General features: G+C 41.4%; 3 protein-coding genes across 3 annotated transcripts in view; all 3 read left to right on the top strand.

Moving 5' to 3' along the window:
* dph3 (diphthamide biosynthesis 3) overlaps positions 1-198 on the top strand; it is a 1,797-nt gene extending 1,599 nt beyond the window's left edge. Inside the window, exon 3 of the mRNA XM_054623704.1 lies at positions 1-198. This exon is cut by the window's left edge and continues 556 nt beyond it. The gene's annotated coding sequence lies outside the window, so the exon portion shown is untranslated.
* A 1,678-nt stretch (positions 199-1,876) lies between these two features.
* Positions 1,877-2,545, top strand: LOC129111659 (putative claudin-24). Its single transcript, XM_054623696.1, has one exon. It carries the CDS (start codon positions 1,877-1,879, stop codon positions 2,543-2,545), a length of 669 nt encoding a protein of 222 aa, XP_054479671.1.
* A 5,999-nt stretch (positions 2,546-8,544) lies between these two features.
* LOC129111999 (alpha-tectorin-like) lies at positions 8,545-19,695 on the top strand. Its single transcript, XM_054624171.1, has 13 exons — positions 8,545-8,578; positions 10,735-10,861; positions 11,041-11,296; positions 11,520-11,658; positions 11,747-11,837; positions 11,940-12,002; positions 12,152-12,354; positions 12,952-13,083; positions 13,452-13,639; positions 13,749-13,903; positions 14,058-14,303; positions 14,385-14,547; positions 19,624-19,695. The coding sequence occupies exons 1-13, from the start codon at positions 8,545-8,547 to the stop codon at positions 19,693-19,695; spliced, it is 1,869 nt and encodes a 622-aa protein (XP_054480146.1).
* The last annotated feature ends 4,305 nt before the right edge of the window (positions 19,696-24,000 follow it).

Genomic DNA, 24,000 nt, shown 5'->3' on the forward strand with positions numbered 1-24,000 from the left:
TTACAGTTAGCATCCTCCAAAACATTATGTCATCAACAGTGGGTGGTTTTCATTAACCGTCCTCCTTTAAGTCTCTTTCATCAGAGGAAGACTTTCCTGTTTCTTTCTTGTTACATTAAAAGGCTGCAACATAAATGGGAGACCAAAGTCATAAATAAGCACATTTACTGAAAGAATATCATTTAACCAAAGCAAACGTGGAAAGTCAATGATGTTAGACTGTGAGAAACGTCTGAAACGAAGCAGCAGCTGTGAGAGCCACATGTTTATTTTGGCATGGCATATTAAATAACTTCTAATATTTAAGTTTGTATTTGTTTTAGTATGAATATACTGATTAAGAGCAGCAGCCTTTAAAACCATAACCGCTCCAGAGAGGAGAGACGAGATGGAAGCTAAGCTAACCCAGCTAGCACCTGAGGCTTCCTCACAGACCTGGATCCATCGTTCATCCCGGATCAAGCTGCACAGAGAGCAGGACTCCGCTGGGACTCTGTGTTTACATCATGCTACATCAAAGTTTATGGACAATATCTTTTTGTGAAGATGTCAGCCATATTATCTGCCCAGAGAATTGTTTACATTCCTTATATGAAAAATAGTGAAAACTTCAATAAATAATCATCAATGAAATCATGATCTCAGGGTTGCTATGGGTTTCTTGTCATGGTAAACAGGGACCAAGTATTTTATATATACACAATTCAAATGATCAAGTTAATATTTTGTGAATAAATATTAACAATAAAAGAAACAAAATGAATTGCATAAATAAAGAATATCGAGAACAATGAACCACAAATAGAAATAATTGCATGTGACCAGGTAGAATTAGTGACGCATATCATTGATTGATGATTTAACAAACGTTCATTTGTTTGAGCCGAAAAAACTTTTCTCTTTGACGATGAAAGAATGTTCAAAGAATAACCATCAAGCATTCTGAAAGTTCCTGAGGTCACAAACCTGTTTTAAAGCACCTGAAGCTCTCGGTCAGAAATGCTGATGGACCTGATCAATATTCAGTTGCTGTTTTAGTTTTTTCTGTTCTGTATGGACTCATGTGTCTGAAAAAAAAGTTGAATAATAGAAATCAGGCTTTACTCAAATCAGATCACGTCTCTAATCTGCGTGAATAATTCACTAAAACATTATATCCAATAACAACCTGTTATTCCTTATGATGCAAATCCAAAAATGCACCACAGGAATGTTCTACTGTTTTTACGAAGCTCTTAAACCTGGCAGGGATTTAATTGACTCACCGTGTATGGAGGGCTGCTACAAACACACTCCGCTTCACACGTGATCCAAACACAGCACAACGGTCCAACAGTGAGGTTTAATGCCTGAACATCAGGCTCAGGTGTGGCTCATCAACATCCTGCAAGACAGAGAAGAGGACTCAGAGCCCGTACATTAAAAACTTACATTAATCAGTAATTCAAAGTATTAATGCTCCTGCAGGACTTTAGAAAAACATACCAAACATCATTTCACAAATTCAGTCTGTGAAATGATGTTTGGTGGATGGTGGGGTGGGGGGTTCTCCCACACAAAGCAGGGAAGCAGTGCGAGCGATGCCATTAACTTCAAACAGAGATCTGTGCAGCGACAGCATCCTGTCTGCGTTTGAACGACATCCTCACAGCGGCTCAATGATGCTGTTGTTTCCAGCGCCGGCCAATCACCGTCCCCCGTCTGGCTGATGGGGGGGGGGCTTGCCAGGGACAGAACTCAGAGCGTTGCTCCTTCTGCTGGCAGCCCCGTCAGGATATTCCCTGGAAGGACTCATGGCCGGGCAAGGCCCCCCCCCCCTGTTGACGGTGTGGCGGTGAGGACCGGGACTCACAGGAGACCCTGAGCGCCGACCATCATGGACCCAAGCATTCCGGCTCTGGAGCTGTCGGGGGTCTTGATCTGTGGGGGGGCCTGGCTCTGCTCGCTGGCCACCACCCTGATGTCCACCTGGCTGACCCTCTCCACCGACCTGCTGCCCACGGAGAGCTACGAGCTGGGCCTGTGGGAGTCCTGCGTGGTGCAAGACCACGGGGCTCTGGAGTGCCGGCCCTACGACAGCCTGCTGGGTCTGCCGCCGGACATCAAGCTGGCCCGGATCCTCATGTGCGTGACGCTGGCGGCCGGGCTGCTGGGCCTCCTGCTGGCCATCCCCGGCATGCACCTGGTCAACAGCTGCTACGACCCCCTGGAGGACCACCGGCGCAAGAGGGCGTTGAAGATGGCGGCGGCGGTGCTGTGCCTGGTGTCGGGGGTCCTGGGGCTCATCCCGGTCTCGTACATCGCCCACCTCACGGTATTACGGTTCTTTGACGAGTCCCTGCCGGAGGTGGTGCCGCGCTGGGAGTTCGGGGACGCTCTGTTCTGCGGCTGGACGGCGGGAGTTCTTCACCTGGTGGCGGGAACGCTGCTGCTGACTTCCTGTTTGTTTCTGCAGATGGAAAACTGCAACGCACCTGCACCCATCCCTGTGGTGAGGGTGATGCCGGGACAGCCCCCCATCAGGACCAGGTCTGAGTACGTCTAAGATCAAGTTCTGAGTGACAGATTCAATCAAAGGGAACAAACTTTGTTCAAACACACAGAATAACAAATGTTCATAAAACTAATTCAGTTTTGGACAATTCAAGTTTAACTTTGAGTTGAAGCTGGAAGATCGAGAGTGAAAGTAAGAGACGCCGTTTCATAAACTCTAAATGTTATTCGACCTTATTGGAGTATAGTAGCAAACTAGATTTAGAATGCAATATTTAAAGATGCAGAAGTACTATTTTTCTGTCTTATTTAACCATTAAAATAATCCGGTTTCACCTTCTTTTCATAGTATATTTCTGTTCCAGCTCTTAGTCTTTTCAATAATTCAAATGTTAAGTTTTGTGGGTTTGAACAGACAACTGATAGACACACATTTAACATCTTATTTGAGCCTATAGATATTTTTTCTTTCTTCATTTTCAATCATTCTGATTAGGTGTTTTTCACTTGAGAAAATCTTCTTTCTAGGGAGCCAAAGAGACAAAACGTGCTGCTGTTTTCAGTTTCATTGGTTCTCTTTGTGGAATAATAACTGTCAGGATGTGCTACGGTAATAAACTAAGTAAAAGTCTGTCGCTTTTAATGTTAAAGACAATGTTGTTTTTGTAGAAATACAATTTCTGACCCTCAGCAGGAAGAAATGATCGGTTATAAGATATAATTAATGCTCAATTAACATTAGTTTCACTCACAGTCAACAACAGGTTGGACAAATGATGCATGAGTTTAGTTTGGAGTCAAATAAAAGTAGTTTATCTGCAGTTGGAGACAAAATGTGTATTTGGTTTGATGTTTGAAAAGAGAAGAAGCTGCTGATGTGTTAAAAATCACTTCATGTTCAATCAGAAAGCAACGCTTCCATTCTTATGATGCTACGAATCCAGTTTCAGTTCTGAATATCATCAGCAGATGATTGTAAATAAAGAAGCAGAATAAAAAGAATTGTTCCATAAAACTGACGTCTGCTTTGTTTGTTGTTATTTGTTCATAAAGCTGCTGATTCTTTTCTCCATTATTCAGGTAATTGATTATTAGAATTGTATCTGGTTTATTCAGAATTTGATGGATTTTCTGAACATCACAGAAACATGTTTTAATACGAAGATAAATATGATTCATCCACTCTGAACTTCTCCGTCTCATTGGCTCTTCCCTGCTCCGTCCGCCTGCAGCCGACCAATGAGAGCGTCCTTTGTTCTGGTTTCACAATACACCATTATCTCCGATAATCAGCAGCTGGCTCCAAATCAGTCGACCACGGCAACCGCGTCACGTGACTTCCACAGAGAGATGCCAAGGCAATTCAATAACAAAGACACTAAAATGAAATAAAATGAAAAACAACTAAATGTAATACAATACAATAAAATTACGCAGCATAACACAATAAAAGTAAATGTAATAAAACAACAATACATAACCAATGAATATAATATAAAATAAAATATTTACTTAAATCAAAACAAAAACTTAATATACATTATATTAGATTTTATATAATTAAATAACCCAACATAACATAACAAATACAATAAAATAAAACACATTGTCAATTAACAATTTTCAATTTATCAACTTTGTTAATGAGCAACATTTAGTCACCATGCTGAAAGGAGTCAGTAAATAAAATACAATACAACTAATCAAATAAATAAATGAATACACAATAGAATAAAATAATAATAAAATGAAATATATCAGTCCTGCTCCCCGCCATGGTCCTCACAGCGCTACATAAACACACAGTAACACACACTCCCAGAACAAACATGAAGGAGACGGCGCTGCAGGATCTCCCAACCCACCGGCTTCTCCTTAATTGCTCTTTTCCTTTTCTGGGACAATGCAGCTGCGATTTACAAAAAAGCTGGAAGTGAACCTGCTCACTCTCACATTGTTTCACAGCGGCTCTTATGATGAAGCCAAACATGCAGACGCTGCCACCCTCCGCTCGCTCTGCCAACACCGACAAACCTGCAGGGCTGACTGGGTTTATGATAACAGCAGGTCGCCTCTCAAATGTTCAGCTGGCAAATTGACATGAAAAGTGACATGAACCTCAAAGAATGCCTGAATGCCGATGTAATTAGGATTATAAAGCCCTTTCTGGATTATAGAATTGTTTTTAATCATGGACATTTTCGTAACACAAATGGATTATATTTAATATGATTTGAATGTATCATAAAGGGAGAGAATAACATTTATATTACGTGTTTGTTGTTTTTGAAAAACCTGAACACTTTCTCACTTTAAATAACGACTACATTATTGTTATCTAGAGTATTGCTGTCTGTGAGTCCCCCGGCGTCCCTGAGCAGGGTAAGCGGTTTAAGATGATGGATGGATTAGCCAGATCGCAAACCTCCGGTTCTTAAATTCTGAATGTGTTAAAGCTGCATTCTCTCTGCTGTCCAGCAGGGGGCGACTCCTCTGGTTGTATAGAAGTCTATGAGAAAATGACTCTACTTCTCTCTTGATTTATTCCCTCAGTAAACATTGTAAACATGAGTTTATGGTCTCAATCTCTAGTTTCAAGTCTTCTTCAATACAGCATGATGTTCATTTAGTAAATGATGCTCCATTTAGAGTCAAACAGACCATAAAGCAGGGGATGCTTTAGGGCGGGGCTACACACTGATGGGGGCCTTACAAATTTAAACCTTTTACTGTGTCCTTTCCATTCATCAAAGTTAATTGTTACATTTTGGTCCTACATTCTTTTTCAGCTTGCCGATCGATAACAAAGATGGTGAGGGCCAAGGACCAAGAGGGTGAGGGCCAAAATCAAAGATGGTGAGGGCCAAGGACCAGGCTGGTTTTTCCTACATTAATTGGCGAGCCAGCCAAGACACTCTGAAGGACACCTGAGGACATGAGTCTGTGTGGATCAACCTGCGTCTCAGAACCTCAGTGGCCACAAAAAATCCCAGGTAAGCAGAGCCATTATTTCTGCTAATTCTGATTGTGTCTTAGTGAAAAACTCCAGCCAGGTGAGGTCAATCAGAATGCCTTCAGTGACAAGAGCCGCCTGCATTGACAGAGTAAGTGAAGAAAACTGGTCCAGCCACATTCTGGTCAGGGACATTTTAACTGACGTAAACCCTATGAGTGGAATCTTTGGCATGATAAATTGCAGATGTCTTTTTTTAAGTGCACCTGAAACCCCCTGAGGATAAAAAGCAGCTCCCTTACAAAATAATCTGGTGAAGGAGGATTTCTGAGGCCATTGATTGACGTGAGAATGTGGAGGACAGACGTGAGAGCACAAAGAAGGGCGCTCACACACACAACGCCGACATCACACTATGATCCAACAGGAGTCACAAAGACAAAGTTGTCCTCGTCCTCTCTCTGGGTGTAGCCACTGTCTTTCTTTTTATAATACTAAATCTCACAGGAGCAGCAATTGGACCACAATCGTTGCTTCTCAACTCCAAGTCTGGATATATCTCAAAAGCCTGGTTTAATCTCCATCCTCATCCTCCTTCTTTGATACAATTTCCCATACCATCCTCCTCAGATTGTCACAGGCACCCCCTTGACTGGTTTCACTCCTATCTCACAGACCGCACTCAGTTCATCCAACTCAAATCCTTCCGTTCCCAACCCTCCCCTGTCTCCTCTGGGTGAATGATATGTACCTCCTTCCCCTTGGCCTTATTTTCCATACTCACTGATTGCCTCTCTGAAGTACAAACCTGGTTCACCTCAAACTTCCTCAAACTTAACAGCAATAAAACAGAAATCCTTTTAGTTGGTACTAAATCAACTCTACTCAAAGTTGACTGTTTTTCCCTCTCATTTGACAGCTCCATAGTTTCCCCCTCCCCCAGGTGAAGAGTCTGGGTGTCATCCTCGATGGCTCACTTTCCTTCAAATCCCATATCAACATCACCACCCGCACTGCCTACTTCCATCTTCGTAACTCGCCTGTCCCTCCCTCACCCCCCACACCACCTCTATTCTTGTACATAGCCTTGTCACTGTCTTTGGTCTCCCCAGAAATCCCTCCATAAGCTTTATAATACTCCCAAACCCCCTCTTTCTCACCCCCAGGAGGCTTCCAATCAACTTGGACCACAATGCAATGCAGCAACAAGAGATGTGAACAATGTAGAACTTTCAATAATACAAAAAAACAGAGAGCATTTCTGACTTTAGATTATTTGTTGTTTTTGTTGTTCCATCTTCTATAACTTCTAACTCAAAGACGCAATGGCATTTTATCTCATAAATAATGTTCATAATGAAACAATCTACCACAAAAAAACATTAAATCCTTCAGACATTTGGTAGGAAATGTTGACGTTGGTCACATTACGAAATATTTCCACCAGGACTTCTTAAAGGACACTCACTCATTGCGTTCCTGTGTATTATTATTATTATTATTATTATTATGATGATTATTATTTTTATTATTATTATTATTATCAAGAAAAGCAAGTGACTCATCTTTTTTCATGTGATTTCACCAGAATCCGAGCCGGTGGAACCCTTTAAGCGTTAACAATAACTGTATAGAAATAGAAATGTGTCCGATGGCCTCGTTTACTGATGGAGGTCATATAGCTCCATAACCAGTTAAAAGTGCCTCACAGTGACTTGAACAGTGCTTCTGTGCTTTTCCTTGAGGAGGATCGTTAATACAGGACCTCTAGCTGATGGTGCAGGAAGCATTAAAGATAGCTAATGGATGAAAGAGAAGGGATTACAATCAAACACCTTCAACTGACTGTGATGCATTTCTACAAACTCTTTCAGAACATTTGATCAATTTGTTAGTTTTTCTGCTCCAACATTTTAACGTGTAATTGCAGTTTGGAGTTTATGTCTAGGCGATATTTCACTGATATTTATGAAAAATAGATGATTTAACAAACGTTTATTTATTTGACCTGAGTACTTTTCTCCTTGAGAACTAAAGAATGTTCAAAGAATAACCATCTGCTTTGTATAGAAGCTTTCTGGAAGTTACTGACAGGTCGTTTGTCACAAACTGTTTTAAAGCAGGACAGAATGCTGATGGACCTGATCAATAGAACTCAGGCTTTACTCAAATCACACCGTGTTGTGACCAATTCAATAAAGCATCATATCCAATAACGGCCTCATAGGGAGCTCAGATGTGTTGTTATTGGAATGATTCACGTGAATAACTAATAACTGCTTTATTTTGAGGGAACATTTAGAAAACATTACCTCCAGAGCTTCTCAAAGACAGTAACTAATTGCATTCCTGTGAGTCATAACTTAAAAAAACAAGTTCTCAATAAACCTGGAGGCCACAAAAAGCTGTTGGGGTAGTTTTGTAGAATGTAGGTCAGTCTGAAGGGGCGGGATGAGAAAGACCTGCATAAAAAGAGACGGAGGGAGACAGCAGACACGACTCCATCTCCTGCTGCTCCACCCGACCTCCAGAAGGTAAGACCGGCTGCACGCTCTTAGTCTCTCTGCCTGGCTTCGTATAGACCAGGCTGCTGCACTAACAGGGTCTCTGCAGGTCTTTACAATCCCTCTATCAAGATGCATCATGGGAACTCTGTTTATAGACAAGAAAACCTATTTTAAGTGTGCAGTGACTTCAGGGGAAACTAAAAGAAACTGCACTGCTTATTGAAATGATTTGGAAATGTTCATTTCATTTATTATTTTTGTTTCTTTCAAAGCCCTCCACATCTTTTTTTCTGATCTTTTAATTCCTTATTCTGCGCAAAATTGTCTCCAACATGGAATAAATCCTAAAAACATGGAGCCTTTTGCCCTCGTCCTAACTTAATGAATCAGCTACAACCTAAGGAGATCCCTCAGGGTCCATGTGTGGGTTTTAGAGTAAGGAGCCTTTGAATGACCCTCAGCAGCTTGCAGGACCATCACACGGTTCCTTCTACTGTATGCATGGAAGGGACTAGAGAAGGACTTGTTCCCGTCACTAAATGAACCGTTTCTTTGCCAGCTCTCACAGTTTCCTGACTAAGCTTCTCCATCATGAAGCCCGGTGCTCTGCTCCTCCTGCTGGCAGGTAAGCCGCCACTGAAGAGTTTTCATCCTTTCAGACAGAATCCAAGCCTCATTTCAAAGACATTTGATGGAATCAATATCAAAGTATTAAATCCTCTTTGGATACATCACTGTGTCACTGTTTGTGCTTGTCCATGAAATCCATACAAATAAACGAGGTTCCTTTAAGCAACAGAATAAGTCAAGTTGGTACAATTTAGTTTCATGGATTCAGTAGTTTATGCGGGTTTAACCTTTAACTACTTACATTTAGGAATGAAATAATGGATTTAGATTCCATGTTTTAATGCACACGAGAAGAGAAATATTGATTTCATTCATTTCATTTAAGTGTGAATTAGGAAAGAACAGTATTGATTGATGTATGATATTCTTTTCCTTCATGTTCACACTGTAGTTGCTGCCAGCCCGGTTGACCTCGGTGTGTCTCCATTAAACCTTTTTACTGCTGGTGGAATTACCAACATCAGCTCGTGTCCCATCAGCTATTTTGGACGCTCGTACACAATGATACATGTGAGTAAAAAATGAAACCATGTTACTGTTATTATCTAACAGACAGACAGGTCAGTAAGAGGCCTGACATCACTGTCATATCTGTAGAAACACAAATACAAGTTCTCATTCTGCAATTATATATATAGGATATATATATGAATAATGAATGTTGCAGCTGGTGAAAGGTGGGGCTCAATGTTATTCATTATTTGAATGACTTTATATAGTACAGGGTAGCTTTGTCCCAGAGGAGCAGAAAAGTTTTATCTTTACCTCGAACATTACACGGAATATAAATGTTGATTATATTCTGGTTATTAATAGGAGTCTGTGTTGCTTCACTTTAATAATGCGTTATTAAATGTTCTTCAGCTAGAGCAGTTTTTCTGTCTCTGTATATCAAAATTATAACTTATGAGTGTTTTCACATTGTAGGGCTCAACGAAGTCATTGTCTATTTACACTATTGTTTGCTCATTATTTAGTCCTCAGTGGATTTATTTGTTTTGCATTGGCCTTTATATTTGTGAGTATTACAGCTTACCTTCGTCCGTCTTTAAAAGATTATTTCTGTTCTTACTTCATGAATGTTGTCTCTGTTTTTGCAGGTGATTTCGAATTCATCTCTTGGAGTTTGTTTCAAATCATACTCAGGAGAAACTCCAAAAGACTGTCTGTGGTTGAACGGCAGTTTAACATCAGATAAGGCAGACTTCTCATTGAGGAACTCAACTACAGCACCTGGATCAACTCTTCATAGCGCACTGCCAAACATAAAATCCACATCACCTTGCTATACTGAAATATTGTTCAAGCAAGGCAACAATAGTTTAGTAAGTCATCATCCGTTCCATGTTTTTACGCTGACAGTCTTTTGTAAAACGTGAACATTTCAAAGACATCGTGTGGCAAAGGGAACGTCAAATCAAAGTTTATTTCTGAAATATTTTGGAAAACATTTCTAATATTCTGTCTCCCGTCTGTTTGTGATTTCAGATTAAAGTCCATTTCTACAACTTTAATTCAAATGCAGCTGTCCAATTTGAAACTGATGCTTATTATACAAATGCTACTGTAAGTATGTGAAGTGTAACTTTGTTGCTATGGCAACATTCTGGGTTTTTCAACTGTTGCTGGGTCATTTATGGAAAATGCATCATGATCTCTTTAATAGCTATGGAGGGGCAGGTGCTGCTCTGAGACTTTGCCCCCCCCACTCACATTCAACATGCCAGTTTGGGAAGTGAAAGGTTGACCTCTGGTCATGTGATGCTCAGGTCACTACTGCTCTCACTGGCCCACTGATTGTCTTAAAGTTGAATGAAAACATACAAAAAGGAGATTACAAGTTCTCCTCTGGTCGCTCAGTAATGCAGTTCAACCTTGATTTCTGTCCAAACCTTTTCTAGGAAGTGACTGCGTTTGCCGGTGGTAAACCTGTGAGTACATGGGCATTCACCAACAGTGAAACGTCAGCTGGAGTTTATATGGACATAAGCGGATGCAGAGAATCAGGTCGGTAAATCAGGAGGTTTCCAAAGAAAAGGGACTGGGACTCCTCAGGGATCCTCTAAATAATGTGATCTCTTTACATTGCTGTTCCTTCTTATTCTTAAAGTTGATATCAACTAATCTCATAAACCTCCTATCACCTCCCAGATGTTTTAGCAGTCGGTTCAACTATATCGAGCCCAAACAACTGCTCCATGAAAACATGTACTCCAAATACAGACATGGTCGAGGCCAGTACATGTGGACCCACGGATGTTTGCCTCGGCAACAACACGTAAATATGTTCACTTTATATACAGTTTAAATAAATGTTTCCCTGACTGATTTAAATGCAGACTTGTAACCTCTGAGATGGAGATCAAAGCGGCAGAGATATCCTGGTTTACCCCCGCTGTCTTTGGATTCTGCCTTTAGAAATGAAAAGTTAAAACCGTCTCCTTCCATCTCCATCAGGTGTGGATCACCGCCCTCCTTTGTGTGCACTGTGACCGGCTCCACAGTCATTGATTTCCACAGCAGAGTCCACTCCGTCCAGGATCGCTGTGATTACGTGCTAATGACGCCTACAAATGACACTAGCATTGGGCTCGTTGCGGGTTTCCGGGAGCGACGCCGTAAAGATGTGTCATTTTTGGCCAACTTGATGATAATGCTGCCAAATGGATTCATTAGTCTGCAACAAGGTGGAAGAGTTCTGGTGTCTTCACAGGTTAGTGTGATCTATCTCATGTCTGATGTTTTATAATGGTGAAGCTCTAGAAAGCTGTTCTACAAACGGAATCAATTACAATCCATCATATTTAATTAGATCCAATAATCTTTATCTATCAAATGTAGTCTTCACTACAACCCCTTTCATATGGAGAGATAATATTGCATTGCTGATGCTTAAGCCAGTGTTTCCTTCACGTTTCCTTTCTGCTGCGATGTAGTCACAAACACTGACGCTCAACACCACGACTCTGCTGGTTCACGGTGTCGAGCTCTCCAAGGACCAGACTGGAGTTATTGCCAGGATGCCGTTCTCCAACATGACGGTCTTCTTTGACGGCAACACCGCACATGTGACAGGTACAGAAGACTAAATCCTATCTGGACTGAGTTTCATGAGGGTCGAAGTTCATTGATTTGTCACTAATTGTCTCCTGACATCGTCCAGGTCCAATGGAAGCTGTAGATGGTTTGTGTGGCAACCCCTCCAATCAAAGCCAGACCACCCCCCTGGGTGCTATGCAGAGAATTTTGCCTGGGTACGACTTAGTCCTAACGTGATGCACTGACTGATATTTATCGATTGGTTATTAATGTCGTATGGGTTTCTAATACAATGTGCTGTTTTTGTCGCCCCCTAGCTGCAACATTCAGCACAACGACACCGTCGATGGTACTATCAACTGCAACCGCTCCACTGAACAGTAAGAGCTGAGCCATCCAAACACCAAACACTCCTTCACCCTTCAAACAGCATCGAGTCATCTGCATGTTATATGAGCAAGGATGATGGTGGAAGATAAACACTCATTAGACTGTTCTCTCATTCCTCCTCTCTGCATGGCTGCATCAGCTGTGCTCTTCTGAGACAGCCACCCTTCACTGCTTGTCACAGCAGCATTGACCCAGAGCCCTACGTGGACGCCTGCATTAACACTACGTGCAATTACCCGGAGGTGGACGGTCTCAAATGCCAGTTCTTTGAGGCTTACGCCAAGGCCTGCAACCTGAGAGACAACATCACACTGGGCGCCTGGAAGTCAGCGGTCAACTGCTGTAAGGTCCTCGTTGACTTTGTCTTATTCTGCTTCTCTTATACGATGAGATGGGAGTGAATGAACGTAACCTGGGGTTAACAAATACACAACCTTCTATTTTAAAGTCAAAATGCAGTTTACTAGTATGTGATTCAGATTTAGTGCAGTTTTTCTTTTGTTCGTTTACATTTTCTTATTTGACACGAGGTTTCTTTTTCATTTAGTGAACGATATATATGCTAGATGCTGGAATTCAGACCCTTTACTAAAGAAACAACAATCATATTAATAATTTACTCCTGTATATGAGCAGCATGGTACTTAAAGTATTTGTTGTGCAGAATGAATAACCATCAGCAGCATTTTAATGTTGATTTAAGAGGTTTATTTTATTAGTGTTATTGTTCACTCCTCGTGTTCGATGGTCTGTTTTATTAATGTATTAATCTGCTCGATGGAAAGGTGTTCCTATCTAAACGTACCTTTTTACTAAATGTTTTTCATATACATAATCTTTATCTGAAAATGAACAAGTAGCCCTGGCTGTCACATAAATGCAGTGGAATAAAAGTCGATGTTAATTCCATGTCATTCTCTGATCATGTGTCCTCTGTAGCTGCTGACCCTCAGGCCTTCTGTCAGGACCAGTACTGCAGTGATCATGAGTTCTGTGGTGGGAATCCCGGTTTAGAACGCTGCTACTGTCGGGCCTTGTTTGCCTCCAAGTACAAACCAACGGGCGCTTTAGGTACAATGCAATTTCACAGACTGTAGCCAGTGGGGAATGTTTGATTTGGGTTGTGCATTCATTTGTCTGAATCCTGAATTGTTGTGACTGGATGTCATTTGAAGTAATATCCAGGAGGAGGGCAAATATACCCAATAACAGAGAGCATGTGACTCTCCTGCTTATACGCATGAAACATGCTAATTGATTCTGGCACAGGCCAGTTTGTGGTCTGGTCACTTAAGCAGAAAAACATATTTTTTAGTGTTTGATTAAACGCTGGACATGATAGATCAAATCAAACTAGCTCTGAGTTATTGAATACCTCTACTGCAAAGCATCCACATGGAGGCGGTGATATTTCTGTGATTGTGCTGTTGGGTCTCCAGGCGAGCCGACAGTCTGCGTGCAGAGCTCTGCCACTGTTGATCTGGCTGGATGTCTGCTGCAGGACAAAGGCATCGACTACTCCACCCTTCACCTCAACGACCCCAACTGCAAAGGCCACATGGACAACCAGACCCACATGGTGTCCTTCAGCTTCGACAGCAGCAGCACGTGCGGGACCAAGGTTACGGTAGGTGCTCTCAAAAGGTTTTGCTCATCACTCCCCTGTAGACTCACAGCAACTCTCTACGGTCGATGTAAGGAGAGGAACAATGACTTGTGTTCCTGTCTCAATCTAGTCAAACAGCAGCCAGATCCTCTACAAGAACACCATCAGGACGTTGAACATCTCCACTTCCAGCATCATCACCCGTCACGACCAAGTTCAGATCGACTTCTCCTGCCTTTACACAAAGCCGGACATCAAGAGTGTGTCCTTCAGGATCAAAGACAGGTGTGTGGAGGGCGGCTGAGCTTCACCTGCTGCTTAATGTGCATCTTGTTGTAGTTTGAGACAGCTGAAGTCTGTGTGTGTGTGTGTGTGTGTGTGTGTGTGTGTGTGTGTGTGTGTGTGTGTGTGTGTGTGTGTGTGTGTGTGTGCTCTGCAGCTCTGTGGTGCAGCAGATTGTATCTGGAGTTTGGAACTACACTCTGATGATGAGCGCCTACACCGACGCCAACCGCATGGACCTTGTCTCGCCGAGCACTGAGGTCCAGCTGAACCAGAAGATCTGGCTGCAGCTGAAGACGGAGGGGCTGGACGGCAACATGGTCGTCATAGTGACCGACTCCTGCTGGGCAACCAACCAGCCGGCCCCTGATAGCAGTCTGAAATACAACCTCATCATTAACGGGTAAGAAAGAACTCTTTGTCAGCTGCTGTCATAATCAACTGCTGATGAACTCATCGTGTCTATGTTCCTGTTTCTGAGCAGATGCTCTAACCCAGCTGACCAGACGGTGATGATGCAGGGAAACGGACAGGGAACCTCCAACGTATTCTCTTTCAACATGTTCGAGTTCTCTGGGGAAAGTTCCGAAATCTACCTGCACTGCAAACTGGATCTGTGCCCCAAACAGGGCAATACCTGTGCTCCGGTAAGCAGGAGCGGAGAAAATGCTGCTTTACTAGATACTCATCATGCTCTATGGTTCCTTTCCAATGAAAGGACTATCATCACTGATGCATTCATATGTCAGCAGTTTGTTATAGCTGGCTGAGGTGGAGCTGCACAGTTTAACCTGCTTAAACTTTCAATGTTACAAAAACTTCTGTCCTAAACAACTGCATTCCACCTTTTCACTTCAATCAACTGTTGTTTAAAAAGATGATTCAGAAATAAGCTTCTTTCTCTTTAATGAAAGAATTCCTCAGGATTAAGAACAGTATGTTTACTTCATGGTCATATATACAACTACAGGGATACTATAATTCTTTTTGGCACAAACAGCTGAATATTCTCAAAGTGTTGACCTCCATTAAGCCCACACTGCCTGCAGTCTGACCCCTGACCCTCCTCCATGTCTTACAGAGCTGCAGTGGAGGCAGTAAAAGGAAGCGCAGATCTTCAAGGTCTTTCCCTGCAGATGGAAACCCAGCCCTCATCACGATGGCCTGGAGCCATTAAAGACACCTCCTCTTTTGACCTATGACATGGTGTGTATGAAGATCATTTGGTTTTAAATAATGATTACTAAATAAATGCCTCATGCCTGAGAATCAAAACAACTGAAGCGTGAATTTATATAAAAGTATGTAACTATAATTAATACGTCTCAGGAGGCTCCAAAATAATGAAGCGTCAACACATGAATTGGTACAAAAGGAACTGAACTTTAGCTGTCAGATACAAGCAGTTCAGTTTTATATTCAATATAATTTAACATAACATAACATTAAGTTGCTGGTGCCAACCTTCGTAAAAGGGAAATTGATGGCCATCAACACAACAATGGATTCAGTCCCATAATCTGCAGGTTTCTACGGGGTTCTTGACACAGTGCACAGTGACCGTCATGTTTCATACACATAAACCAGATGATCAAGTACTTTATGAATGAAATGTTATTGAATCATGAACTAAACTTTTCAACAGTCAAGTAAATGATACAAGTAAGTCCTGTCCTATTTAACCTACACCAGAGACCAAGTATAAATCATGACTCATCAGTTTTGTCTGCTTGTGTTCTCAGCTGATTCCTGACTTAAGCTTCGTCCAACAAGGAGCCTGATCTCTTTCTGCTTTTGAACAAATGTTCGAAGAATAATAATCAAGCCTTTATTAGTCACACAATGGGGAAATTCTTTCTCTGCATTTAACCATCCCGGAGGAGCAGTGGGCTGCAATGAAGCGCCCGGGGAGCAACTTGGGGTTAGGTGTCTTGCTCAAGGACACCTCGGCATGTTGCCGGTAGAGGGGTTTGAACCACCAACCTTGTGGTTACGGGACAAGCGCTCTACCTCGTGTGCCACAGCCGCCCGAAAGATATCGCTGCTGATATAATCTTCTTTTGATCACCTGAGATGACGGCATTATTTTGAGATGTTAAAATGTAATAATAGATAAATGAAATGAAGAAAACCAATCAAAGACGGGTTTAGAGGGTTTTAATTACTGTATGCACTACCTCCTTGTCCTTTAACATAATGTTAATTTTCTTCTTTTAATGTTCACAGCCTGATTGATGCCTAGTGGATGCAGAAACAGAATCTGTGTTTTAGTTAGATGAAATGAAAAGATTTCTTTGCAATAAGAAGGTTTGGAGAACAGGTGAAAGGAAAATACAGTTGTGAATGTGAACATAATTAGTAGATTAAGTTACAACAAATTAAGATTTTAAGTTCAAACTGTGGCTGTAATTACACTTAGACATGCTGTTGTACCGTTATTATGTTATTACTATACAAAAGAAAACCTAAAAAAATATAATAAAGGGAATGTAAAACCAACATGAGTGTCATTCATTTATTTAACATTTTTTCTTGAACCTCCTGGCCTCCAAATCCAGAGTTATCAGTGAAAATATTCAATTTCAAGCAGCCAGTAACATGGAGCTGATTAGAACTGTGGAGATGAAATCAGTCAGCCTACCTGTCACTGTGATGTGAAGTAACCATTGCTTAACCTGTGGGGGCGCTGTTAAGTTAGTTACCTGCTGACTGAACTGTCATCGTCAGGTAAAATAAGCATTCAGTAAATAGTCAAGTTCATACTACAGCTGCCACATTGCATGTGGCCAGGAAGAATCAGTGACTCATATCATTGACTGATTAATTAACTTTGTTGTTTCTAGTCATAAAATAAAATAATCTTACATAGTAATATTAATAAAACAGACCAATAAGCTTTAGACCTAAAGATCTAAATTACCTATAAATTGGAACTAGTATAAAATTGCTAAATGAGTTTGATGTTGCTAGGCCAAATACATTTAAATCACTTGATACAATAATCTAAGATTGAAATATCTTAGAACAAAAGATCTAAATTAAATATAAATAAAAACTTATATGAAGGTCATTCACAATCTTCCCTTGTGCTTCTCACACTCTCAGCTCCTGAATGGTGCCTAAATCATTGGAACAAAATTGGATGTAAAACGTCAATCAACGAAGTAAATCAGTCAATGATATGAGTCAATGACTTTACCTGTTGGTTTATCTGTATTCATTGTACTGTTCATCATAATCTTCATTTATTTGTTTAATTTTGCTCGACTAATGATTAGTCTAAACTACAGCACTCTTTAAAACTAAGACGACGCACAGCTGAACCTTAAATTGGACTTAAGATAGTATAAAAAGCTAATATTTACCTTAATGTGTGGTTTAACTGTCCTCAGAAAAGAAACACTGATATAATAAAAATGCACCAGAGGGCAGTGTCACACTGTGTTTCACACCATTCAGGGACCTAACTCAGGAATTATTGGTATTAAAGTCAAAACTATTTATTATAATTAGTACAATTATTATTATTATAATTTTCCTTGTGTGACTGCTGTAAGACTACAATTTGCAAGTGAAGTTAAACAAGTAATAATATTATTGTGATTATTGATTATCATTATTCTATTATGTTATGATGATTTCATTAACAGAAATATTTTCCTTGATTACTTACTCATCTTTTAAAGCGTGTTGTTATGTTTGTTTATGGAAAAGAAGCTTCAATGTGACTAATAAAGTCTAATCACACACACACACACACACACACACACACACACACACACACACACACACACACACACACACACACACACACACACACACACACACACACACACACACACACACACACACACACACACACACACACACACACACACACATTTTACTGAAGTAGAATCAAGTAGAATCAACTAAATGCACCTAAACTATCAAAAGGACATTGTAGTATTATGCAGGTAGAATGGACTCTATCAGCATTATATTTATGTAATTATTATCTTCTTGGGTCATTAAAACTATCATGTATAGCAGATGTACTATACGATACGAGATACAACTGGTTGTTTACTGCTTGCGTTGTCATTTTGAGTCCAGTTGCTCTAACATTTGTTTTCAGTCTTTTCATGGAACCAAGAATTAATCAAGAGAGGACTCAATAATATAGATAATTGTCGGTTTCTGTTAATATTCTGTCTATATAGTCAGGAATGCAGTATAATGCTAGCTGTGTGTGTGTGTGTGTGTGTGTGTGTGTGTTCGTTCGCGGTTCATCCCGTTGGGACCACAACTGGAGCGTTTTCCTGCTCTGGGGGCTTCTGTCTTTCTTGAAACGAGGGAAGGGTGAATGATTGGATTAACGAGGAGCAGAGAAAAGGTGACGGGGTTTATTCCGCTCGGTGAGCCCACCTGGACGGAGACGGAGAGAGGAGCTGCTTCTACATCCTCTCTTCAAGGAACGCTAATTATTCTCTGCTTTCAGCTGCTATATAGTCTGTTATTTATTTATTTATTTTCACTCACAACACAATGAAATATCAGTTTGCATGTTGCACACAATAGAATAAAAGAAAACAATATATCGGTAGTTAAATGCGTAAATGGGAGACTGGCAAAATACGCTCTAACAAATGTTTATTTTCTTTAATCCACCCATTTTATTTTAAAAAGAATCCATTTATCATTATCATCTATAACGTGTGGAAAATTGAAAATTCAAGATATTCCGTTGTGATTATAGTGGGTGAAGGAAACCAGCAGATATTAACAGAAAATTAAAGCTGTATATAAATCTGAATTCACCCCCCTCTCAAATGTATGTGCATTAATATTGTGATTATACATTCACTGTCTCTGTGACGATGATCGGCCTCTGAGCTCTTGTTTTACAGTCACTATCTCGCGGCCTCGGAGGAATCTCCCACTCTTTTACTGTCACATTGAACACAGCACAGCTCTGACCTGATAAATACCCCCCCCCCTCATCAGAGCTCACAAACATGCGTCTATAACAGAGGAACTGTGAGTCCAGGCTGATGGATTGACGGTCGCGGCCTTCAGTTCAGGGACGTTTCCTCCCGCTGCGTCACAGTCCTCCTGCTATGTGGAAGGCTATCAGGCTTTCATTTCTGAAACTACATGTCCCATAATGCACCATAAAAGCATGCCGAATGATGTACAATCAAACATCAGTGGATTACTTTGATACTGAAGAAAACTCTCAAAAACACGAGGACGTTCTGCAGCGATTGATTTTCTGAGCTGATTAATGGATTTGATTGGTGTCATTTCATCTTTATTAAGATATCGTTATTAAGGTAAATGTTACAATAAGTAGGAGTTGAGGCCTTATGACATCGTTGTAAACATCACATATACAGCAGGATTGGACAGAACCAGGTTGGAAAACTCTGGAATTCTACATCTTGTGTGTAATTTTCTCATCAGTGTGTGTTGGTATTTGGGTTTGAGGGCTGTGTGAGAATGACCCGGGCTTCTGTTTTTGGGAGAAGGTCATAAACAAGGTCGCCGTTCAAAACCCTGGTCTGTGATTAACCCCCCCCCCCAGGCTGCCGTGACCTTCGCCTACCGGGACGCCAATCAGCCGGCGCTGTGCGGGCTGTGATCTGTAATTGAGGGGGAGAACAGCTGCCTTTTAACGGCACCGTCACCTGTTTTCAGCGGGACGGACTCTATCGGGGTTCTCAAACCTCTTTCTGTTCTAGACGCAGCAGAAACACAAGCCGCTCGGACTCTCCACCCTGCGGGAGCGTCTTCGGGTGGAGCTGCTCGTCTGAATTTCAGCGTTGACCCCGTTTGACCCCCAGAGGGGAGAAGCATTAGCACATTCACCGGGACAGTAAGCCCAGTCGACAATCATCATTCAGTGTTCCCATTAAAAACACCAACGAGCTCATTTACAAACTGATTTCACTTGGTGATGTTTCAGCTTCAGGATGTTATGAATATTATCTTTATCCTCCTTGGTGTCACATTTCTGACATTATGAATATTAGATCGTTTTGTCTCTGATGTAGCAGCGATTTATAATTATGTTTAAGTGAAAACCCCAAACTGAACATGAGAGGTCCAATCAGTCGGCTGGCTTAAAGAGAAAATATTCTAAATATAGCAGGTATTGATTCTTTTAGATGTCTAAAATACAACCACAGCAGTACTAAATAATAATAATAATAATAATAATAATATGAATATGAATAATTAACATAACTCCTGGGCCTTTGAGGACAACTCACGCTGGATAAATTAGATACTCAGACGTCTTAAAGCTACAAAACACAAGATTTACACCAAATTAAGAAGCGGTTATGGGGATCAATAATCCAGATGTGAGCTGTGGAGGAGTTTGTTAAATATCCACATCTGTCCTCTTAATCCCTCACAACGCGGTGACGCTAAAGAGTCGTCAGAGTAATTAGCCAATGATTAGCAAATGATCTGGAATTGCTCAAAAATCTGACTTATTAGCATAACATTAATTGCTTTGTTTCATAAAGGCCAGCTGGCTAATTGTTCTCCGTTCCCCGAAACGCTAATTGATCCCGACTGGAGGTGTGTGTGTGTGTGTGTGTGTGTGTGTGTGTGTGTGTGTGTGTGTCATCTAAATACCACAACCTGCAGTTTAAAAAGAACCAAACTAGAAATAAGAATAACACAAACGAGATGAACTACGATCTAAAAACTGAACGTGAACATCTGGAAACACGAGACCTGATGAGGAGATTATTGATTCTGTATGTAGTGAAATCTGCGATGGTTAACCTTCCCTTGTATGTATTTGATGTATTCTCATTTCATGTGATATTTATGGAGTTCTTGAATCTCAAATGTGACCATGAAAAAAGCTCAGGTGTGAGCTCTTATTTATTATTAAAAAGATTAAAAAACAAAAGTACCAGAATCGATGCAATCCCACACGTCCGACCTGGCAACCACATTACCCACAATGCAACTCACCTTGCAGCCAGTTAAGCAGGAGATGGGTGTGTGATATAACAAACATGAACCACACTCCTCCTCTGAAGAGTACTACATTGAACAAGTGAAAGCACATGAACATTAATAAACTGGAGCTGTTTGTGTTTCACATCCTCGTCATCGCCGGCCTTGACCCCGCCCACCTCATCACGCCGACCAATCGACTCGCTGACCTTGCCGAGCCGCGGCCATCACGCGGCCCCGCCCCCCTGTCACTCATCAGCCGACACCTCCCCGTGAACAAGGGTGTTGTGGCTTTGACCTCTGACCTCTGCACGTGTTGCTCTCGTCTGGATCAAACGCTCATGTGACGTCCTGTAGTTTCATTTCTATAAAGTCTGGTTTTGTCAGACAGTCAGGGACTATTTTAAGCAGCGGTTTAATCCACATTTATACTTTAACGCCAGTACAATGCATTCTGGGATAATCTAACTAGGTTTAACTTAATTTAATGAGTCCAGTGAATCTGATAATCTGATCTCTGAACAGCGTGAAGTGAGAACTGGACGGTTTGAGCTCAGGATAAAAAGAAGAATTAGAACTAAATGAACTGAATCAAGTTCTAAAGACACAGAAGAGTTTGAAGACAACAAACAACCCGTCCTGTTTTTACGTCTTTGTTTGCAGGTCGAGGTTTTGGTTTTAGGGTGAAAGGACCTTCGTTATCTTTGAGTTTTTAGATGAGGAATGTCTTCATGGAGAGGTCATTTAATGGACAAAACATGAATCTAGAAAATCACAGGGTGAGTAATCAATAAAGAAGGTACTTTGATATTTATAGAGATGAAAGCTGAGTCAGCATCGATAACAACAACAATATAAACACATGACAGAAGGGAAGAAGGTGTACGAGTGTCTGAGGGACGAATGATGAATCAGGTCTCACGGTTCTTTTACACGTGGCGAGCTGGATTTCATGTCCAGCCTTAATAGCGCTCGTTTTCTGCCTTGTTCAGTCCATTAGCGGCGGCGGCGGCGGCGGGCCCTCCACTCGGGGGGGTTAGCTAATTACGGCGTGAGGGATGAACGGCGAGGGCTCATTACCGGCGGTGCGAGCCGGAGCATACTGTCTCTCTCCCGGTTAATGATGTTTGATCCTCGCCGCTCGCCGCTCCATCAAACGTCTGAGTGTCGGCAGGTTAACGCGGCCGCAGTCCGACTCCATCTTCATCTTCATCTTCATCACAGCTCACATCCATAGAATGTGGTTTTTATCAAATACACTCCACGAGGGAACGTTCGAGACCTCTTCTAGTCTTCTTATGAACCACAGGTGGTTAGCCTAGCTTAGCATAAAGACTGGAAGCGGGGGGAAATACTTCTATGAACACACTTCCTGCATTTCTGCAGACTTTTGCCCAAAGGGAATTACCCACAATTCATAGCGTTGTGACGTTAAAACACGGGGTTACCAGCGGAAGCCCGGATTATTAATATTTACTCTGAAACATGAAGGTTGAATTTCAGTTATTGAAGCTAAAAAGATTATTTTGATGTTGGCCTCTCATGAGGAACGAGTCTGGGTCTGTAACATGTGACGTCTTTAGGTCTGTAGGAGCAGACTTTCCCACAGCGAGCAGATAGAGGAGAGACGCCTCCTGTGAGAAAAGAGGAATCAGACACAAGGCGCTCATTGATGTGAGGCCGACACGGTTAACCGGGAAGCGGCTCTAACTCGATTGTCTGGTCTCGTCCTCCTGAGGATGAACCAGCAGAGGTAATGAAATGAGTCTGGAGATGTGATTAGCTCGTCTGTCTCTCCTCGGACGTCTGGACTCTCTAATTCTCGGGGTTTGCCTCAGCAGGTATACTTACCTGTGTGTTTTATGTGCAGGGGTCAAAGGTCAAGCGGTGTGCTTTGGCCTAAAGAGAGGGGGGGGGGTGTTGTGTGTAACAGCAGTCATTAGTGTGACAGACACACCGGCTCTGAGCTGAGAGGAAAGTGGAAACTGTTTGATGGATGAACTCAAAGCTCCAACAGATGTACCCTCACTGCACCCTCACTGCACCCTCACTGTATCCTCACTGCACCCTCACTGCACCCTCACTGCACCCTCACTGTACCCTCACTGCACCCTCACTGCACCCTCACTGCACCCTCACTGTATCCTCACTGCACCCTCACTGCATCCTCACTGTACCCTCACTGCACCCTCACTGTATCCTCACTGCATCATCACTGTATCCTCACTGCACCCTCACTGCACACCTCCTGTTCACAGATACCACGACACTGTAACGACAACAGTAACGACAACAACAACAGCAACAACAGCAACAACAACAGCAACAACAACAGCAACAACAGCAACAACAACAGCAACAACAACAGCAACAACAACAGCAACAACAGCAACAACAACAGCAACAACAACAGCAACAACAACAGCAACAACAACAACAACAACAACAGCAACAACAACAGCAACAACAACAACAACAACAACAACAACAGCAAAGACAACAACCGCAACAACAACAATATGGAACTTCCACAAAAATCAAGTTTGCTCATTAAAAAGAGAAGTAAAATGAGAAACTCTGGAGGTTTTGATCACAAGTTCAGTTGAATCAAATAGTCACTCAATTAGTCACATATATATTAAGTATGTATAAAGTATATATATAAAGTACAAAAGCAGTTCGTCGTATGAAAACAATTAATTTGTGTAGAATGTTTTAAATTAGACTTATTAAAGTTATTTTAGAAACATTTTAATCATATTCACATTTTGTATTAAGTTTCTTTTATTTCAAGTGTTAATAATTACAATTTTTTAACTTTAGCAGAGCTTTTATTTTGGTGTAAAAAGAGGAATTCATCTTGTTTTTTGTGTACGAGCAACTATTTGAAATATGAGAGAACTGTCTTTTAAATACATTAAATAAAATACATTAAATAATCCCAGCATCACCTCCTGAGTAAAGCAGTTTTCTAAGTCTCAGAGAGCATCATGGGTAAAGGAACATGAATCAAATAAAACAGTTTCACAACATCAGTCAGACAAATGAAGGTTTTTCTACTTGAGTTGATAATAATCCGATCTGAGGGCTCGATACAAAGATGAAAAGGATCAATACAGAACCTCAGTCCTCGTCCTCTC

Source organism: Anoplopoma fimbria, chromosome 22 (genome assembly GCF_027596085.1).
Source record: "Anoplopoma fimbria isolate UVic2021 breed Golden Eagle Sablefish chromosome 22, Afim_UVic_2022, whole genome shotgun sequence".
In the NCBI taxonomy this organism is placed as follows: domain Eukaryota; kingdom Metazoa; phylum Chordata; class Actinopteri; order Perciformes; family Anoplopomatidae; genus Anoplopoma; species Anoplopoma fimbria.

Bases quoted from the DNA above. Each gene is read 5' to 3' on its own strand.
- LOC129111999 (XM_054624171.1), top strand. From the start codon at position 8,545: ATGAAGCCCGGTGCTCTGCTCCTCCTGCTGGCAG. The intron at 10,862-11,040 runs GTAAATATGTTC...CATCTCCATCAG, and splicing joins GTTTGCCTCGGCAACAACAC to GTGTGGATCACCGCCCTCCT. The intron at 13,084-13,451 runs GTACAATGCAAT...TTGGGTCTCCAG, and splicing joins CAAACCAACGGGCGCTTTAG to GCGAGCCGACAGTCTGCGTG.
- LOC129111659 (XM_054623696.1), top strand. From the start codon at position 1,877: ATGGACCCAAGCATTCCGGCTCTGGAGCTGTCGGGGGTCTTGATCTGT.